This window comes from Bufo gargarizans, chromosome 10 (genome assembly GCF_014858855.1).
Source record: "Bufo gargarizans isolate SCDJY-AF-19 chromosome 10, ASM1485885v1, whole genome shotgun sequence".
NCBI classification, from domain to species: domain Eukaryota; kingdom Metazoa; phylum Chordata; class Amphibia; order Anura; family Bufonidae; genus Bufo; species Bufo gargarizans.
Genome location: NC_058089.1, coordinates 65,712,610 through 65,733,040, shown reverse-complemented (window position 1 = coordinate 65,733,040; position 20,431 = coordinate 65,712,610). Strand labels below are relative to the sequence as shown.

At 44.5% G+C, this 20,431-nt stretch overlaps 1 protein-coding gene across 6 annotated transcripts in view; it reads right to left on the bottom strand.

Moving 5' to 3' along the window:
* The window catches only part of MUS81 (MUS81 structure-specific endonuclease subunit), a 391,902-nt gene that overhangs the window by 35,346 nt on the left and 336,125 nt on the right, over positions 1-20,431 (bottom strand). For all 6 annotated transcript variants that reach the window (XM_044271087.1, XM_044271085.1, XM_044271088.1 and 3 more), the window contains 4 exons: positions 15,313-15,425; positions 14,450-14,566; positions 13,593-13,688; positions 12,146-12,271 (listed from right to left, as the gene is read on the bottom strand). In XM_044271087.1, the coding sequence (XP_044127022.1) occupies positions 12,146-12,271; positions 13,593-13,688; positions 14,450-14,566; positions 15,313-15,425 (452 nt within the window). The remainder of the gene's footprint in view (positions 1-12,145; positions 12,272-13,592; positions 13,689-14,449; positions 14,567-15,312; positions 15,426-20,431) is intronic.

Sequence of the window (20,431 nt, the reverse complement as noted above, 5' to 3'; positions counted from 1 at the left end):
GTCAGGTAAGGGGAGTCCCTCGCTATCATCAGTGCACGGGGCTCAGATGGCGGCCACGTCCTCGGAGCGCTCGAAGTACGGTTTCAACATGTTCACATGAAAGGCTCGTCTGATCCTTTCATCCGAACATTTGGCCACAATATAGGTGGTGTTGCTAATTCGTTCCACCACTTTAAATAGCCCCTGCCATGCTGCCTGTAGCTTGTCCTTTTTGGATGGTCTGAGGGCTAATACCTTTTGCCCTACTTCCAGGTTCCTATCTCGTGCTCCCCGGTCATACCATTGTTTCTGTCGTTTCTAGGACGCCCGCAGGTTCTCCCAAACTGATTGGGTCAGTGCTCGCAGGCGGTCCTGGAACTCCAGCATGTATGGCAACACTGGGATCCCTTCCTCGCCTGTGTTTCCCTCCCAGTGCTCCCGTATAAGGTCCAGGGGTCCCCGGACTTTTCTCCCGTATAGGAGTTTGAAGGGGGAGAACCCGGTCGACTCCTGGGGCACTTCCCGGTAGGCAAACAGGAGATGGGGGTAGAAATTTCTCCCATTGACCGTAGGACTCTGTGAACGCTGTGAGCATCTGCTTAAGTGTGCCGTTGAATCGTTCACAGAGGCCGTTGGTCTGGGGGTGGTAGGGGGAGCTAAATAACGGTTTCACCTCGCAGCTCTGCCATAACTGTTGAGTGACAGTTGCCGTGAACTGTGTTCCCTGATCGGAGAGTATTTCCTGGCGGAATCCTACTCGGGAAAAGATCCTGACTAGAGCCTCTGCTACCATCTCCGCCTCAATCTTGGAGAGCGCCAAAGCCTCAGGGTACCTGTTGGCGTAGTCCACCACTGTGAGGATGTAGCGCTTTCCGGAGGAGCTGGGTTTGTTGAGGGGTCCTATCAGGTCTACTGCCACTCTGTAGAATGGTTCCTCTATTATAGGTAGGGACCGTAACTTGGCCTTGGGGTGGTCCCCCCGTTTCCCTATCCTTTGACATGTGTCACATGTCCTGCAGTACGTCTGCAAGTGTTTTGATATCCCTGGCCAGAGGAACGTCTGGGTAAGGCGGTCCTTAGTTTTCTTGATACCCAGATGTCCGGCTAGCGGGATATCATGGCTGAGCTTTAGAAGCTCTGCTCTGTATTTCTGGGGTACGACTAGCTGCCTTTTTATAACTTGGGCTGCCCCACTTCCCACTCCCCCTGTGACCCTATATAGCAGTCTCTTGTCCCAGTGGAAGTTCTCTTGGGCATTACCTTCCTTAGGGGTACCTACGGCCTTCCTGTAACCTGCTAAGGTGGGGTCTGACTGCTGGGCTTGACCAAAGCTGGGGTAAGCAGCTGTGAATTAAGGCACCCCAAATCGTTCCCCAACAATACTTCCGCAGGTAGGCCAGATATAATGCCTACTTCCATCTGCTTGGCTCCGGTGCCCCAATTTAACTGCACTCGGGCTGTGGGTAGTTTGTGGATTGCGCCTCCTGCCACTGTTACTGCAACAGTCCTGTTGGTGCGCGCTTTTGCAGATATGGTGTGAGGCTGCACCAGAGTAAGGGTGGCCCCAGAGTCTCGTAGTTCCTCAGCCTCCTTTCCATCTACGGTGACCCATTGTCTGTGGTGCACCCAGACGGCTTGGGCTAGGTCCACCTCATGAAGTACGGCCCATTGCTCAGATTCAGGGCTGTGGTCTTCCAGCGGCTCATGTTGATAGTGATGAGCGGCTGCCCTCGGTGGCGGTGGTTATGGTCGCTCCCAATTGCCTCTGCTCTGCTGAGGACAATGTATTTTGTAGTGCCCTGGTTGATTGCACTGGTGACATACCAATGGCGGTCTCCGGTTAAAATTAGTCTGTGTTGTGGGTGGTACCGCGTTCGGTCGGTGGTGGGTCACAGGACCTGGCGTTGGAATGCTGGACCTCCCCAGATGGCGGTTCCCACTAGCCTCTCCTTTTCTTCCCCCGTGATGCTCGTCTGCCAGCTTGGCCGCTTCCTCAATTGTGGCCGGCTTGCTGTCTCTGACCCAGTCCCTGGTGTCTGCAGGTGTGTGGTCAAAAAATTGTTCTAGCAAGAGGAGTTGTAGCACCTCCTCTAGCGTTGTGGCCTGGCAGCCTTGTATCCAGTTTTGGGCTGACCGATACATCCTAAAAGCCCATTCGGTGAAAGAGTCTCGGCCCCCTTTCCGTAATGCCCAAAACTTTTTCCTGTAAGTCTCTGGGGTCACGGCATACCTGGCTAGCAGAATGTCCTTTACCCTGGCGTGTATGGCTGTATCAGGAACTGCTTGTATGCCTCTGCTGCTTGGCCCGTGAGTTTGCTGCTTAGAATCGTGGCCCATTGCTCCGGTTCCAGACCCTCCAAAGCGCATTGACGCTCGAAATCTTGTAGATATGCGTGTGACTTCAGACCTGCGGTTTGCGGCTTTTATGGGAGTTGCGGCGGGCGGTCGAAGGGGCCATCGGATCCCCGTGTGGCTGCCTACCTTAGGTTGAAAAGTTGAAAAAATAAAGTTTTCCCCCCCAAAAATTAAATAAATAAAAAAATAAAATAGATATATTAGGTATCTCTGCGTCCGTATCAACCGGCTCTATGAACATATCACATGTCAGATGAACACCGTAAAAAATAAAAACGGTCCTAAATAAACCATTTTTTTGGTCACCTTACATCACAAAAAGTACAACAGCGAGTGATCAAAAAGGCGTATGCCCACCAAAATAGTACCAATCTAACCGTCACCTCATCCCACAAAAAATGAGCCCCTACCTAAGACAATCGCCCAAAAAATAAAAAAAACTATGGCTCAATATATGGAGACACCGAAACATCATTTTTTTTTTGTTTTAAAAAATCGTTAATTTCTAACGATAATTTGTTTTCCCTTAGTCCTAACAGCATCATAGATGGGGGTTAACCATCCCCAGTGGACTGGTAGGACCAGCGGAATTTTAATGAGTCCAAATAATAAACTTAATAAAAAACTTAAGCCTCCCCTATAAAGGAGCGAATCAACCCCAGCCCATTGTGTTATAGCAAGAAAAAAACTAGCCTTACTAGGGTGGGAAATTTGTGTGCTGCTGTTAGGACTAAGGAAAAACAAATTATTGTTAGAAATTAACGATTCCCTTACGTCCCACCAGCAGCACAGATGGGGAGATAGCAAGAAGAACCCCTAGGGAGAGCCATCATGTCTGGCAGAACCAAGTATAGTCTGCCCAAAGGCTGAGTACTCAGCTAATCTGGCATCTAGTCTATAATGGGAGATGAATGTTGATTCAGAGCTCCAGGAGGTAGATTTGCAAATCATGTCGAGCGGAAGAAGACTCCTCTCGGCAAAAGAAGTAGCTACAGCCCTAGTAGAATGGGCCTTTACAAACCCCGGAGGATCTAGAGATTGGGAAACAAAGGATTCCCTAATAGCCTCCTTAATCCATCGACTGATGGATGGTTTTGATGCCTTATGGCCTTTAAACTTACCGGCAAACAGGATTAGAAGATTTTCATCTCTCCTGAACTCCTTTGATCTATCAATAGATCCGGAGGCATCTCGAGACATCAGAGGATGTAGCAGGTTCCTCGGAGGAGGTAGAAGGTGTACAAAGAACCTCACCTGGTTGATATTCTGGAATGAAGGAACCTTAGGCCTAAAGTACAGGAGAAATCTTAGAAGGACCCTGTCTTGCAAAAAAATGGTATAGGGCTCTTGCGCTGAGAGAGCTTGAAGCTCAGAGACCCTCTTGGCCGAAGTCACTGCAAGGAGAAACACAAGTTTCCATGTGACAAACTTGAAAGGATTAAAGGGGGGGGGGGGGGGGGGATGCTAACCCCTTGAGAACTACTGATAAATCCCACTGAGGAATAGGTTTCAGTACTGTAGGCTTTAATCTTTCAGCTCCTTTAAGGAACAATTTGATGAGCGGGTCTCGAGAAAAAGACTTGTTGAGACCAGGTGAAATGGCTGAAACTTGAGGCACGGATAGGAATTCTGCCGTGTTCTGTATTCGGGATCTTCTTTCTGGAGTCAACCGGAGAGACAATCCAACTGAGTCGATTATGAAGCCTAAATATCTTACTGAAGTCGACAGGCTCACGTTCGACTTCGTCAGATCGCTACAAAAAGGAGATCGCTACATGAAGATGGTGGATCAGGACCACAAAGGAAGAGGCTTTTAAAAGCCAATTGTCCAGATACGAAATGATGGTCAGTCCTTGGAGTCTTAGAGCTGCCACCACAGAAACTATCACCTGAGTGTGAGGGGCAGGAGAAATGCAGAAGGGAAAGGCAACGAGCCTGGACACCTGGACCGCGATCCTGAGATATTTCCTGGAAGCAGGATGAATTGGGATGCACAAATACGCATCTTTGAAGTCCAGGGTTGCCATCACATCTCCAGGATTGAGAACGTGAACCACTGACATGATGGTCTCCATACGGAACCTTACTTTCCTTACATATCGATGGAAGAATCTCAAATCAATAATCTTCCGAAGATCCCCTCACGCCTTGGGAACCAGAAATACTGGTGAGTAAATCCCTAAGCCCCGTTCCCCTGCCGGAACCTCCTCCAGAGCCCCCTTGTGGATGTAATCCTGAATGTAAGTCTCCAGAACCGACTGCCTTGCAGCCTGTAAAAGTTTGGTTCTTATGTACCTGTCTGGAGGAAGAGATATAAGATTGAAGTATTCCTCTGAGATGACATTCAGGACCCAGGGATCAGAAATCTCTCGGATCCAAATGTCCTTGAAGTGGGAGAGACGACCTCCGACGGGAAGATGAGGTAGGGGAGTGGGGAAATCTTCTGGCAGGATGGCGGGAGTCATCCAAGAGCCTCAAGGAGGCACGTAGTCGAACCTCTTCACTGCGCTCCCCAGTCCCTCCGGACTGCTGGTCACACCTACCACCACGGTTTTGTATGCCCTGCCCCCGAAAGGACTGTTGGGGAAGACTCTTCCCCTTTTTATCTGACATGCCTTCCATAATCTTATCTAACTCCGAGCTGAACAAACAGTTGGGCTCAAAGGGAAGGCTACATAAATTATATTTAGAGGAATTGTCAGCGACCCAAGGCTTAAGCCACAAAGGACTGCGGGTAGCTGACACCAGAGCTATGGATTTGGCCGCCAACTTCAACTGTTGTTGCGCTGTATCACACAGGAAATCCATCGCCAGGTTAACAGTCTTGAAAGCCGCCAGAATGTCGTCCCAAGACACCTTCTGATCCACATCCGTCTGGATCTGGTTTAGGCGAGACCGGAGGAAGGTAGAAACTTCTATAGCAGCGATGGCTGTAGACGCGGAAGCTGCAGATGCCGTATAACTTCTCTTGAAAGTGCACTCTGCTCTCCAATTAAGGGGATCCTGCAGACTAGACCCACAGGAACCAGAGTGCGCTTGAACAATTTGGCAATAGCCATGTCCACCTTGGGAATGAAACCCCACGATTCCACCAAGGGTTTAGCCATCAGAAACATGGTTTTGAATCTCTTGGTTAGAACCGGACCTTTTTAGGGTTTCTTCCACTCTGTACGCATGACAGAGAGGAGGGTCTCATCCGCTTTAAAGACACGAAGTGCCCGACCAGCGGGGTCAGAGGGCTCCCCCGGGTCAACATCAAGGTCCCCCGACCTGATGACTTAAGTAACTTTTGCATCTTATCAGGAGGAAAGAAATATGAAGTAACTCCTTTGATGGATCCATCAACATAGGTCTTCACCCATTGATACATATCCTGCATTGTAGGTTCAGTGGAAGGTTGGACCCCCGGACGGCAGCCGTCACACCTGGAGTAGGGACAGCTATCCTCCAAAATTGCGCTACAATCATAGCAAGAACCCACCTTTCTGCAATCCTATCCTGTGGAGAAGACATCACTGAGGGAAAAAAGACAAGTAAAACATTTATAAACAACCAATAAATGTTTCAGGAGAAAAGGTAAAAGAAAGGCAGGCCGGCGGAAGCTGAAAATGAGGACCAGAAGAAATAAGGCACCAATAAGTGGAGGAACACCAGCTTATAGGACTCTGAGAGCTAGATAAAAAAGCATGTGCAGCCAGAGACCGACCTGGTGTGCAATGCTTCCATAAATAGGGGAGGGGATGGGCCCAGAACCGAGCCCCCGCCACCAGAGGAGAAACACATTTTGGCATAATAAAAAGTTTCACCCCCAAGAATGAACACAATAAATACTCCAACAGAAGGAGAAAATCCCTAATTATATATATAAAAAAATATAATAATAATAAAAATAAATAAAAAAAATCGCAAAAGGACACGAAATCGCATCGCGAGGAAAACTCCGGAAGTGATGTCAGAGACTCCAACATCACTTCCGGAAGATGACGGCACCCAGTGTCCACAAGGAAGGTGACCAAGGACGTCAACCAACACACCTCAGCGAAGCACCGCAGCACTGACTGCAATTGCATGCCTACTCGTGCGGTTTTCCTGCAATGCACAAGCGACGCATCCGGTCTAAGAGTACTAAGTTTAAGCCCAAGATCCAGTCCTTCCTGAAAAAAATTCTAGACTTGTAGGAACACTAAGAAAAGAAAAATCAATATTTTGTCTACCACTCTGGATGAAAATCCTTTATTTTCTATGCTGAGCCGTTCAACATCCAGACTCTTAGATCTAGATTTTTTAGTGGAACTCGACCCTGCATGACCAGATTGGGAATATGTGAAAGCTGGAGAGGAGGAAGAGAGCTCATTTCCGCTATGAGCGATAACCATGCTCTTCTGGGCCAGTATAACCTTCGCATCTTCTCTCTTTATTTTTTGAAGTGCCCTGGGCAGTATGTTTATCGGAGGATAGGTATAACAGAGATACAGAGTCCATTTGATGGAAAACGCATCTACATGAGTCTAGATGTCTTCTGGATGAAGGGAGCAGAATCTCTTTAGCTTTCAGTTGTTTCCTCTTGCGAAGATATCATTTCCCCGCTATGATCTAGTTCCTGCTTAGAAAATCTGCCCAAAGATTTTCTTGACCCCTGAGGTGAACCACTGTCAGAGATGATAGATTTTCTTCTGCCCACTGAAGAATCTCTCCTGATAATTTTTCAGTTGTTGCCCCCTCGTACTTCCCTGGTGTCGGAGAAGCACAACTGTGGTCATGTTGTCCGAATAGATCTTCCAGTGGGATCCGGATATTATTTTCCCTGATGCTTTCATTGCTTCCCATACAGCTGCCAGCTCTCTCTGCTGCCTTCATCCATCTGCTCCAAACTCCCTGAAAAGATATCTGGACCACGAGTGCTCCCCAACCTCTGCTGCTTGCATCCGTTGTCATTAATAGAGAGGGTTCCTGTATCCACTCTATACCTGCTAAGAGGCTGCTTTCCATCTGCCACCAATTGCGGATCTCTTCACTTTTATAGAAAGACTAAACATATATTCCAGATGTAACAGGTTTCCACTCCATACCTTTAAGATCTGATCCTGAAGCATTCTGGAATGACGTTGTGCCCATGGGACTGCCGGGATACAGGATGTCATGTGTCCCAGTATCTTCATGGCCTGTCTTGTAGATACCTTTTTCAGGCCTCTGAAGAATTTGAGCAGCTGGATTAAGTTTTCAACTTTTTCCTGGGGAAAAAAAGTTTTTTGTTTGTTTTCCTGAATCTAGAATAATTCCCAGGAACTTTTTCTTTTTGGAGATCAGATCTTTTTGGAGATCAGATTTTTTCAAATTTATGATCCAACCTAGATTTTGTAAGGTTGCTACAGTATAACGAAATCTAGTTGACATTATATATTAACAGATTGTCCAAATAGGCCAAAACTATAACCCCCTTCAATCTGAGAAAAGCCACTACTTCTGCCATGATTTTCGTAAAAAGTCTGGGGGAGGAAGATATTCCGAAGGGAAGACAAGTAAACTGGAAGTGTTTTATACCTCTCTTTTCTGGGATAGCAAATCTGAGAAATTTCCGATGATCCGCATGTATTGGGATATGGAAATAAGCGTCCTTTAGGTCTATCGTGGCCATTCTTGCATTCTTTGAAATTAGAGGAATTGCCATCTTTATAGAATCCATCTTGAACTTCCTGTATAGAATAGATTTGTTCAGAGGTTTGAGATTTATAATTGTTCTGTGGGAACCATTGTTTTTTTTAACTAAAAATAGACGAGAGTAATGCCCTAAATGCCTTTCTATTTCTGGGACTGACTCTATGGCGCCTAAATCCCATAACCCTTCTACCCCTTTTTGCAGATATTTTAAAGTTGGACCTGGAGTAAAGGAAGTGAGACAAAATTTTTGAGGCCGAGGATCCGAAAACTGTATTTTGTATCTGTTTAGTAGAACTTGAATAACCCAACTGTTGTTGGTGACTAACTGTCATTGATGTAAAAAATTGCTTAGCCTTCCTCCTACACTTCTGGCGTCATTTAGAGGCTGAGGGGAGCGGTTCGGAGTCAAAAAGGAAAGATCAAATTTTTACTCCCTTCCTGTAACTCCACCTCCCAGATTTCCCTTTATCTGACCTGTTATGGCTCTGAAAATTACGTCTTTTATAGGGTCTATCGTATAATCTTCAGGGAAACCTTTTTTCTTATCGGATGCTTTTTCTAATATTTTATCCTGATCAGGCCCGAACACATATTTTCCTCTGCTTTTTTATCCATAGGGTCTTTAAGTTGTTCTGCATCCTCAAAAGGTATTGAAGTATTTTTTATAAGTTTTGCCACCGAGGCATCTATCATAGGTACAGAATTCCAATTTCCTATATCTGCTTCATTGAACGAGACCCCTAGGAAATATAGATCTTTTATTCAGAGTATTCCATTCCTTATTTATTAGGCTATGAATATTTTCATGGATTGGGAAAGCTCTCTTTTTTTTTCACCAAGACCTCCGAACATAGTATCCTGAATTGATTTTGCTTTCTTACTTGCTCAATTTCCATGGTACTACATATGGCTCTGATAAATGGGTCTAAATCCTCAGAAGAAAAGAAAAACTTTTTGTCTTCCTATTCAGAGGATGAATATAGGTGTTCACCTTCCTCTCTAGCTGAAAAAAATACATTAGACGAATCTTCTGAATTAGAAGATGGAGGCTCTCTAATCCTTTTCTTAGATTTCTTCTTAGATAAGGATCCGGATAATCCAGACACAGCGGATTGGATTTCCTATTTAACCATAGATCTTATATCATTCATCAAAACAGGAGATTCATCCTGCACAATCTTTGATGTACAAGAAGGACACACAGGTTCTTTTATATGCTAAATCCTGCTTTTTGTTGCAAATAGCAGCCATATCTTTTTGTTTTAAAACAGCTTCCTTTTCTCCCTAAGAAATTAGAAAGATATATGCCGTGATAAGAACCAGCATATAAGAAGGAAGATAAATGGGCCCCAGATCCTGATTACTCACGGTTTGAAGAGATGCTGGACCTGTATTAGCTGGGCTGCAATCCATACTAGACACAGAGAGGGGATCTGCAACCTTTCCGGCCACTGCCCGTAACAGCCTCTGCCATCATATAAGGGCAGGCCATGTGGGATGCCGGCACGCTGAAACTGGAAGTGACACGATCCTCGTCACTTCCGGTAGAACGCAGGACAAGTAAGGGCAAAGTGAGGGCAGATACTATTTGTTTCTGGCCTCCTCACTAGCTGCTTGATGAAATCCTCGCCCCCCCCCCTGCATCTGGACTTACCTGTGGCCCGCCGGAAGACCGCGCCGCCCGCACTGGAAGTGCCCACATCCAAAATGGCGCTGAACTCCATGCGCCCTCTTCCAGTGTCACTGGATGCGATCTGCAGGGAGCAAGTATTGGGCTTTACACATGGTGCATCGGCCCCCGACAGCAGTTATTCTCCGGCCAGGAAGGTAGGAAGTTAGGGGCTTTGCCTTCCTTAACTGCCCCGCCCCACAATAGATTGGCTTCACAAACAGATGATCACCGCCTGTTCTCTCCACAAAACACTGAGTTAGGTAGGGAGGGAAAGTTTTTTTCCTGTCCCAAATAGGGTGGGCTAAGCTCAAGGGTGCTGTCGTGGAGACATCTAGGGGAACTCCCCAGATCTTAATCCCATTGAGAACGTGTGGTCAATCCTCAAAAAGCGAGTGGGCAAACAAAAACACAGAGATTGTCATAAACTTCAAGCTCTGATTAGGTAAGAATGGGTTGACATCATTCAGGATGTGGCCCAGAAGCTGATATCCCGCATGCCAGGGAAAATTGCAGAAGTCTTGAAAAAGAAGGGTCAACACTGTAAATATAGAGTTTTGCATAAACCTGATGTATTTGTCAATAAAAGTAAAAAAAAAATCTGAAATGCTTATAATTGTATTTTGGTATATGGCGCCTAATATCTGACAAAAAGATGTTAAAACACAGAACCAGCAAACTTTGTGAAAACTGAAATTTGTATCAATCAATATCTCTCCAGATCCTCCGATACATGTGTATGCTTAGCCTCAGACAAGCATGCGTATGTAGTGAATAAAGAAGGAAGACAAATGTCTCTACCAGACACCTCTGGCAGTGGCTTATCTCCAGAGTATAAAACAAATTGGGCAGTTGAAATACAACATGCCTGATACTTATCTCCCCGACCTTCCAAAGTCCTACAGAAGTTCCACCACTAACTCATAGCAAAGAGGATGTGGCTAACCAAACCCTCACTAAAGTGCCCCATCACCTTCATATGGTATGTCTCTATGGTACTGTCACGGGGTAGAGTCGCGGGTATAAAGATAGAGCAGAGGTGCACCCCCTGAGCTGCAACCCAGTCCCCTGTCCCTGACTACTTGTACCACCCGCCCTAGGTGATGGGGCGCAACTGGGCGACAGTCCCTGACCTGAGTAAGTGCAAGCAGAGAGATAGAGACAGCAGGGAAGCGGACAGCCAATGAGAGGTAGCACTAAAGCAGACAGAGAGGTGGAACAAGCAAGGTACCACCAATAATGGAAGGGTGAGGCGGGTCAACTAGCCGGGGTCAGTCCAGGAGGTCACGTCAGTACAAGAGAAGAGGCAAAGACAAAATCCAAAAGCAAGGAGGTAGCGTCAAGGTTCAGGGAGCAGGCAGAAGAGGTGTCAGGAAGCAGATCAAGGGTCAAATCCAAAGGTAAGCTAAATAACAATAATAATACACAGCCTAAGGGACCAAAATCACAGGCAACCTGTAGCCAGCAGGTTGCCTGTATTTATAATGGGGAGTGATGGTCATGTGACGTGGCCAGCGTCACATGACCGACAGACAAACAAGTCGAGCACCGAGTGATCAGCTCGGAGCTCAAGGCAGAACTAGGAGCAGGGAGCCTCCCAGCTAGCAAAAGCCGCCCTGGGAACGAGGCTGAACACAGATCCTCGCTCCCGAAGCTAAGTAGCAGGTCTCCGCACCCCGTTACAGGTACTTACACCTCTACAAGTAATAAATAAAGAAGCTTTTCATTTTTTTCACTAGAATGAGTTTACAGTATGGTAAAGTCCCTATTACAGCCCAGCTGTTTCATGCACTCCACGCATGCTCAGACATCCACTGTGGTTGTAACTTTAAAACCTGACACATAAAAAGTGATATATCTATGCAAGTCTCACAGAACTATCAGGTAAAGGGGCACAGGATGATCAGAATAAGGCTACTTTAACATCTGCGTTTTTGCTGTCCAGTTTTGAGATCCGGCATGGGATCTCAAAACCACAGCAAAACGCATCAGTTTGACTAATATGACCGGCTGCATCCTTTTAGAATGGATCCGGCTGTATTGTATTGAAAATTAAGTAACTGGATCCGCCACTAAAACCATTGTAAGTCAATAGGAGCTGGGTTTTTCATGTCCGAAAAAAAACTGATCTGGCACCAAAAACCATGTCAGTCAATAGCTTCTTCAGTTTACCATGCTGGGCACAAAAATGCTGCTTGCAGCGGTTTTTGTCCAGCATGGGAACGCAACAAACCGAAACGGATTGCATTCTGGTGCACTCAGTTCTGGTTTGTTCAGTTTTGTCCCCATTAACAATGAAGCACAACGCAGATGTGAAAGTAGCCTAAATAATATCTGTGTGTGCAAGACCTTATGTTTACTACAAGGAAACATATGAACTACAAAATGTAGCATACTCTTCTACCACTCATCATTCAGTATATAAGCATGTGTTCTCAGAAAAGTGATGATGCACGCACATATGCCTATGCAAATTTACTTTACCTTATTCTTCATAGCCCCTTCATTAAAGTCTCTGAACTCCATGAGGATGCAACTTTGGTCATCATAGTGAAACGCTCGGTTACATTTACTGGCTTCCTCTTTGGTGCAGCTCATTAAAGTCTTGTTCTGTAAGAATTCCAATTAAATATGGAAAAATACATACACACAAACACCATATATTTGTTGCCATATGAAAGCAGAAAAATCTATTATTGAATCAGGATTAGTTTTCAGGTACAGCAATACATGTGTGTTAATGCCACACAAGTTACTTTCCATTAAAGGGAACCTGTCATCAACTTTATGCTGACCTCACTGAAATGCTGATTTCAGAGGTGTGTCACTCATGAACTAAACGTAAGTGGTTGCTGAGAACCAGCATCATAATTGCAGCCCAGGCCTTGAAGAGAGTAAAATCTACCTGAGAAGTATTGTAATATTATATATAGGAGTTGTGGCTGACTCCTATGGTCGTGCACTCCCTTAGCCCCACTTCTGCCTCACAGGCTGATTTTTAATTAGCATGAGTATATAGTCTGCTCAGCATGCATGCTGGTATTTGTAGTCCCTGGATTCAATGAAGGCCATTTTGGCTCCACACAGATATAAATCAAAAGGGGCCCATCATGCATGTAGGACGTGCACTTCCTGGATTTCATGGTCGCTGTTATGGCACCCAACAGGTGAGATTTAGTGTTAGGACCAGTCTTATAGAGATAGCCTTGGCGTGCGGCAGACGGGCTCAAATGATTTTGTACAAAATGTATTTGCTAACCCTCTCTAAGTTATTAGCATAGCATTTGCAATGTAATATACTTTTGTATTCTTCTTTTGGTTTTGCCTGAGAAGAGTCATGGTTATACATAGTCTCCTGCTCTCTCACCCATTTGCTGATGACTGTCAGTTTTCTCCTAGAGAGAAAGGGAGAAAACTAGGGAGAAGACTGTCAGTCATCAGCAGGTGGGAAGGGAAAACAGGAATTTATGAATAACCAGGACTCTTCTCAGGTGGCCGGGACTCTTTTTCAGGCCCAGTCTGCAATTATTGTGATGTTGGCTCTCGGCAACCATTTACTTTTAACTTTTAAATGACAGACCAGCAAAATCAACTCACCTGTCTCTTCTTTATGCTGCCTTTAGTATGGGCAGCATAAAGTTGATGACAGGTTCCCTTTAAAGACATGAACTGTAGTAAATAGAATATTTTTAACCTGTTTGTAAAATAATTTGATGGCTTGGTGTTATCAGAAATAGAAAACTTCTAGAAGTTATACTAGTTACAAATGTTGTTCTTGCAAAATACAAATAAATCTAATTGGATAAATATCAATAAGAACAAAAGGCAGACACACATGCAGTAGCAGGTCCATTACTTCAGTCTGCCATGATGCTTTTTAGAATGATGGCAGAACAAAGACAACAAGTAATATAAGATTTCCAGCTCTTACCAAGTACAATGTCTGCAGATACCGTGTCATTATGGTCAGATATGCAGCAGACTCCCGTACATCTTTTGTACGCTTGATGAAGAATCCATCTACCACCTAAAATAATGATTAATGGCTCATTAGCTAGTGCTTGTCCTCAATAGATAAGCAGTCATTGAGTGCTGGATTTTGGGGCAGTTTATTTGGAAGCATATGACTCCTAAGTGTGCTTAGAGTCAGGGGCGTTGCTATAGGGCAGTGATGGCTAACCTTGGCACTCCAGCTGTGGTGAAACTACGACTCCCAGCATGCTCCATTTATTTCTATAGAGTTATGAGAGCAGCCAAGCAAGGGGGGAATCTTGGGAGTTGTAGTTTTACCACAGCTGGAGTGCCAAGGATAGCCATCACTGCTATAGGGAGTACAGAGGTAGCAGTCTCTACAGGGCCCAAAGACCCTTGTGCCACATAAGACGACACCGGCATTATAGAAAGTGCATTCTGGTTAAGTTACACCTCTGGCTGGAGGGAAGGGGTTAGGTCAAGAATTTGGCATGGGGTGAGCCATTTAGATTTTTGCCTCATGCAGCACAAAGTCTATATGCTTCCCTGCTCCTGGCCACAAAGCACTGAGGGAAGGGGGGCCTAAGCGGAACCCTTGCACCAGAACCCATGAGTCTTTAGCTACGACCCTGCTTACAGTTTAACATGACTAAATCAAGTGAACATCTCTACAAGCAATGATGACTAGTAGCCATCTGCAGCCTAGGGGTCTTCAATAATTGACATTAAATATAGAGGAAATGGATATAAGCATAATTATACAAAATAAAAGCACATTACCAGGCTCCACATCAGATTCTGTATTGCATGTATTACCTGTGTATTCACGATAGCTTGCTGTAAGGTACTTTCAGGAATACTTAGGTGCTGTGCTGACCCATAATCTTCCACTAGATATATTGGGTGATGCAGACCACATCTCTTTAGCCGGAACTACATAGATGAAAGTAAAATCTGATGAAAAGCCACCAGTCTAAACCTATTCATTTATTTAGTGGTTCTGTGAAAACTATATACTCAGTGGTTAAAAGGGTTGTCTCACTTCAGCAAATGGAATGTGTCATGTAAATAAAGTTAATACAAGGCATTTTCTAATGTATTGTGATTGTCCATATTGCCTCATTTGCTGACTTGATTCATTTTTCCATCACATTATACACGGCTTGTTTCCAGGGGCTATGCAGCACAGACATGAGGTGGCCAGGATGGGAGCTTCTGTGCATGTGTGCCTATGTGCACTCCCAAGGACCCAGCCACCACAGCTGGTCAATTTAATGATACAGTCAAACACTGTTCTGATATGCACCTTATTCAGTGTTCTTTTAGTGTGATATAAAACTACAAGTCATTATTAATGGTATGTCTTTCCTTCTCAGAAATGCTTAGCTTTCTGGTTCATACGTTACAAAAAAGCCTAACGGAAAAACTGAACACACAAACTTAAAACTTTATCCATGAATTATTTCTCAATGCATAAAGTTACAGAACATTGAGATTATATGGGAAAAAATAGGTCCTTCTAAAGTGTAATCGGGGCTGTATTTGCAGCAAGGCACATGAGGGCAGGTGCCTAGGGCAGCCAAATTTAGGAGGCATCACTATAAGTAACTGTGATGTAGCATCAGAAATAGACCTTTCTACTAGTTGTCAAACTAAATCTATAAAACCATACAACTTGCCTTCTGTTCCCGAAAGCGACCATCTATAATACTTCCACAAAGGTCATCCATTCTCTTTCTTTCAATGACATAATCCAGCACTACCTCCCGCGCTTGTGGGATTCTTAGTTGTCCTGTGAAAATATATGTTTAATCCATATTTATAATGAAGATTATAGTGTGGCCAACTGATGAGCAATATGGTCAGGAGAGGACAATGAGATATTGGATGCCAGTTGGATGACCCCAGAAACCATCATCAATTTCTTTGTGGCCTGATAATAAAAATATTTACAGACATTAAAAAGGAACAACAGAAGTTACGAACCAGTAGCAGATGTCTACCTGTATTGGTTACCTTGCTGGTGCAAGGTGTCTACATATGCAGTACTGGTAGATGTAGTTTAGAAAACTGTTTAGTTTGCACTGTATTTCTTAGCACAGCACGCCTGTTTAGCCAGTATATTTGAATTGATATGTGACCCCCTGTGATTCCCAGGGAGGTGGTGGGCAGACACCAATAGTAAGAGTGTGCTTCAACTGAACAGTTCCTTTTCAGTTTATAGAAAATATCTCCAAAGCTGCAATCATAGCACAGAAGCCATTATTTTTCACTGGTATTATTTATATGTATATAAACACAGTGTATGTGTATATATATATATATATATATATATATATATATACATATATATACACACACACACATACACAGTGCTGCCCATAATTATTTAAATCCCTGGCAAATTCTGACTTAAAGTTACTTTTATTCAACCAGCAAGTCATTTTTTTTATGGGAAATGACATAGGTGTCTCCCAAAAGATGATAAGAAGTACAAGAGGCATTATTGTGGAAAAAAACATTTCTCAGCTTTTATTTACATTTGAGCAAAAAGTGTCCAGTCCAAAATTATTCATACCCTTCTCAATAATCAATAGAAAAGACTTTATTGGCTATTACAGCAATCAAACGCTTCCTATAATCACAGACCAGCTTTTTGCATGTCTCCACAGGTATTTTTGCCCATTTATCGTTAGCAATGAGCTCCAAATCTATCAGGTTCTTGCCATCACCCTGATCTTTAGCTCCCTCCACAGATTCTCAATTGGATTCAAGTCTGGACTCTGGCTGGGCCACTCCAAAACGTTAATGTTGTTGTCTGTTAGCCATTTCTTCACCACTTTTGCTGTGTGTTTTGGGTCATTGTCATGCTGAAATGTCCACTGGTGCCCAAGGCCAAGTTTCTCTGCAGACTGCCTGATGTTGTCGTTGAGAATCCTCATGTATTGCTCTTTTTTCATGGTGCCGTTTACTGGGATTAGGTTTCCTTGGTCCATTGCAGAAATATAGTGGCAAATATGGGGGAACTGCTCAAACCCAAAACACTGGGTGTTTCTCATTGGGGGAGCAGTCCCACCGCATGTGGACCACAGCAAACTACCATCCCCAGCAAAAAATGCGTACAATGGAGGATGCCGGCGCGGTCCACATGCACCACAAAGGCATCCTACACAAAACAGAGCATTGTGCGGATGAAAATATAATTATATAAATCACTGAAAAAATGCACCAAACGGATATGCCACTGACTATACTAGCTAGTCATACAAGCAGATATTAAAAGCTGAGACTTTTGCCAATATATTCCTGTCAGGAACACATCGGAGCCCATCATGCACCACGTCACGGTCTCTCAGCATGGCAAGGGTCCTACCACTATGCTAACTATGGTGTGAACACGGTCTGAAGGTGATAAAATCCAGCTCACAGCCAAGCTTCCACACAACCACATAGCAGGACAACTAATGCAATGTGAATAAAGCAAGACTGTAAGCTACACCCATATCAGACCGTGTGATGGAGGTTACCAGGTGCAACAGAATGTTTAAATGCCAGGTAAAGGCACATTCAATACATATAAAACAAAATCACAGAAATATAGTGGCAAATATGGGGGAACTGCTCAAACCCCAAACACTGTAGCGTGTTTCTCATTGGGGGAGCACGATGGGCTCCGATGTGTTCCTGACAGGAATATATTGTCAAAAGTCCCAGCTTTTAATATCTGCTTGTATGACTAGCTAGTATAGTCAGTGGCATATCCGTTTGGTGCATTTTTTCTGTGTTTTTCCCTTGTCCATTGGCTGAAAAACACCCCCAAAGCATTAGGCTTCTCCTTTTTTACGCCAAATGAAGGAAACATCATTGTGACCAAACAATAACATTTTTGTTTCATCTGACCATAACACAGAAGACTTCTTTGTCCAGATGAGCTTTTTCAAAGGCCAAGCGAGCTTTTATGCCTTATCTGGAGAAGTGGCGTCCTACTTGGTCTGCATCCGTGGAACCCAGCAGTGTGCAGTGTCCGTTGGATTGTCTGCCTTGAGACATTGCCACCAGCAGAGCCCAGATTAACCAGGATGGCCTTGGTGGTGATCCTTGTATTCTTTTTCACCTCTCTAACTATCCTCCTGGCCAGCATAGGTGTCACTTTTGGCTTCCGACCACGTTCTCTGAGATTTTCCACAGTGCGGAACGTTGGACCCCAGTAAGTGCAGCAGAGATGATGACGTTTTGAGGACTCGTGCTGCATATGGGCGTTGTAAAAAAAACTAACGTTAGACAATATTGGAGTTCGGACATTTTCTACCAGACTCGAATTTACAGTAACACCATGACCAGGAAGTGATTTAAGTAAATTAGGAAATTCCTACACTACAATGACAATTCACAGTGCCCACCCCCAAAACAACCCAACATTTGAATGCCTGTTCAAAGTTAGGCCTGTCAATGACCACTTTAACACCAAGTTTACTGAGGTGTACAACCCAGATAAAAATGTCTGTGTAGATGAGTCCCTATTCATTTTCAAAGGGAGGATTAGAGTCTGGCAGTACCTACCTAGCAAACGGGCAAGGTATGGCATAAAAATATACAAATTTTGTGGGAGTAGTTACGGGTACACCCACAAGTTCCACATTTATAAAGGGGAAGATTCACAGATAGAACCCCCAGAATGCCCCCTGTCCTAGGAGTTAGTGGGAAGATCGTGTGGGACTTACTGCACCCACTGTTGGATAAGGGTTACAACCTCTATATGGATAACTATTATACCAGCATATCCCTATTCATGTCCCTAACTGCCAGAGGTACTGTGGCTTAAGGCACAGTGCGCAAAAATCAGAGGCCTCCCTAGATCCCTGGTAGGGCAACCACTGAGAATGGGTGAAAGCAGGGCTCTCCTCCATGAGAACATGCTGATGGTTAAGTACAAGGACAAAAGGGACGTCCTTGTACTGACCACTATTCACACTAACACCAGCTCCCCTGCTCCTGTACGAGGTACCACAACCACTATCCCCAAACTAGTTTGCATACTGGACTACAACAGGCACATGGGAGTGGTGGATCTTTCAGATCAGCTTCTGAAGCCCTACAGTGCCACACAAAAAATGAAAGTGTGGTACAAAAAGCTGGCTGTACACATTGTACAGATGGCAATGTGCAATGCGTACGTGCCATTTCAGTCTTCAGGCCACGCAGGAACTTTACTTCAGTTCCAAGAGGTGGTTATCAAGGGTCTAATTTTTCAAACCAAGGCCAGGGAGGGTTCCAGTACTTCTGGAAGTCATGGTGCTCGTGTCGTACCAGGGCAACATTTTCCAGGTCAAGTCACTCAGACAGCAAGGAAGGGAAGGACCCAAAAAAGATGCAGGGTGTGTTCCAAAAGGGGGATAAGGAAAGACACAATTTACCACAGCGAAACCTGCCCTGAAAAACCTGGCCTATGCATGCAGAAGTGTTTTAAAATCTACCACTCATCCATGGAGTATTAATTTAATTTCATCCTTTATGCTCCCTGTAATATTTCCACTTTATATATCTGATTTAGTCCACCTGGTTTACATATTCACTTTCCAACAACCACTACATATTCTTTTCTGTGAGACAACTGTGCCCTTTCCACCCATTAAAATGTTAATACGGGTGCTCTTTCCAAAATTGGTTCACTTCTTTTAATTTCTGGGGACCTCAGGAATCTTTTAAATGCGACATGGCACCTAAAATCAATGTCTGCCAATTCAGGTCAGCAAAATCCATATTTTGCTGTTCGATTCTAGAGCCATGCTGTGCGCCCATACATCATTTTTTGAGCACATATGGGGTGTTACCGTATTCGGGGGGAAATGGGTAAAAAAATGTGGGGTGCATTTTGTCCTGTTACCCCTTGTGAAAGTGAAAAATGTCATTGTAAAGCAACTTTTCCTGGATTTTTTTTTTTACATTTTTCCTCTTCACAGCCAAGTGTTTCCTAAGGGCTTGTTCACACGGCCATTCCGTGCATTGGGAAACGCAATTTGCAGTCTCCAATGTAAGGGCAACATCTATGCGGTGGCTGGAACTAATCCAGACCCATTCAACTTGAATGGGTCTGTGATCTGTCCGCACCGGAAAAAATATAACATGTTCTATTTTTCTACGGTGAGGAGGCACGGCCAGTAACACCACGGAAGCACTCCGTAGTGCTTCCGTGGGGTTCCGATCCGTGCTTCTGTTCCGCATCTCAGTGATTGCGGACCCATTCAAGTGGGTGTGCATACGTGATGCGGAGTGCACACGGGCTGGTGCCCGAGTTTTGGGGACCCCTCTGTATGCGGGTTTGCCCTAATTCTGTAAAACGCCTGATGGGTCAAAGTGCTCACTAAACACCTTGAAATATTCCTTGAAGGGTATAGTTTCCAGAATGGGGTCACTTTTTGGGGGCTTCCACTGTAGGACCACCTCAGGGTGTCTTCATATGCGACATAGCTCCCAATTGCCATTCCAGCTAAATCCGGTCTCTTCCACTCTGAAGCCTGCTGTGTGCCCATACATCATTTTTTGAGCAAATATGGGGTGTTGCCGTATTCTGGGGCAAATGGGGAACAAAATGTGATGTGTATTTTATCCTGTTACCCCTTGTGAAAGTAAAAAATGTGGGTGTAAAGCAACTTTTTCAGGAAAATAATTTTTACAGCCAAGTGTTTCCTAATTCTGTGAAACGCCTGATGGGTCAAAGTGCTCACTACACACCTTGAAATACTCCTTGAGGGGTGTAGTTTCCGGAATGGGATCACTTTTTGGGGGCTTCCACTGTAT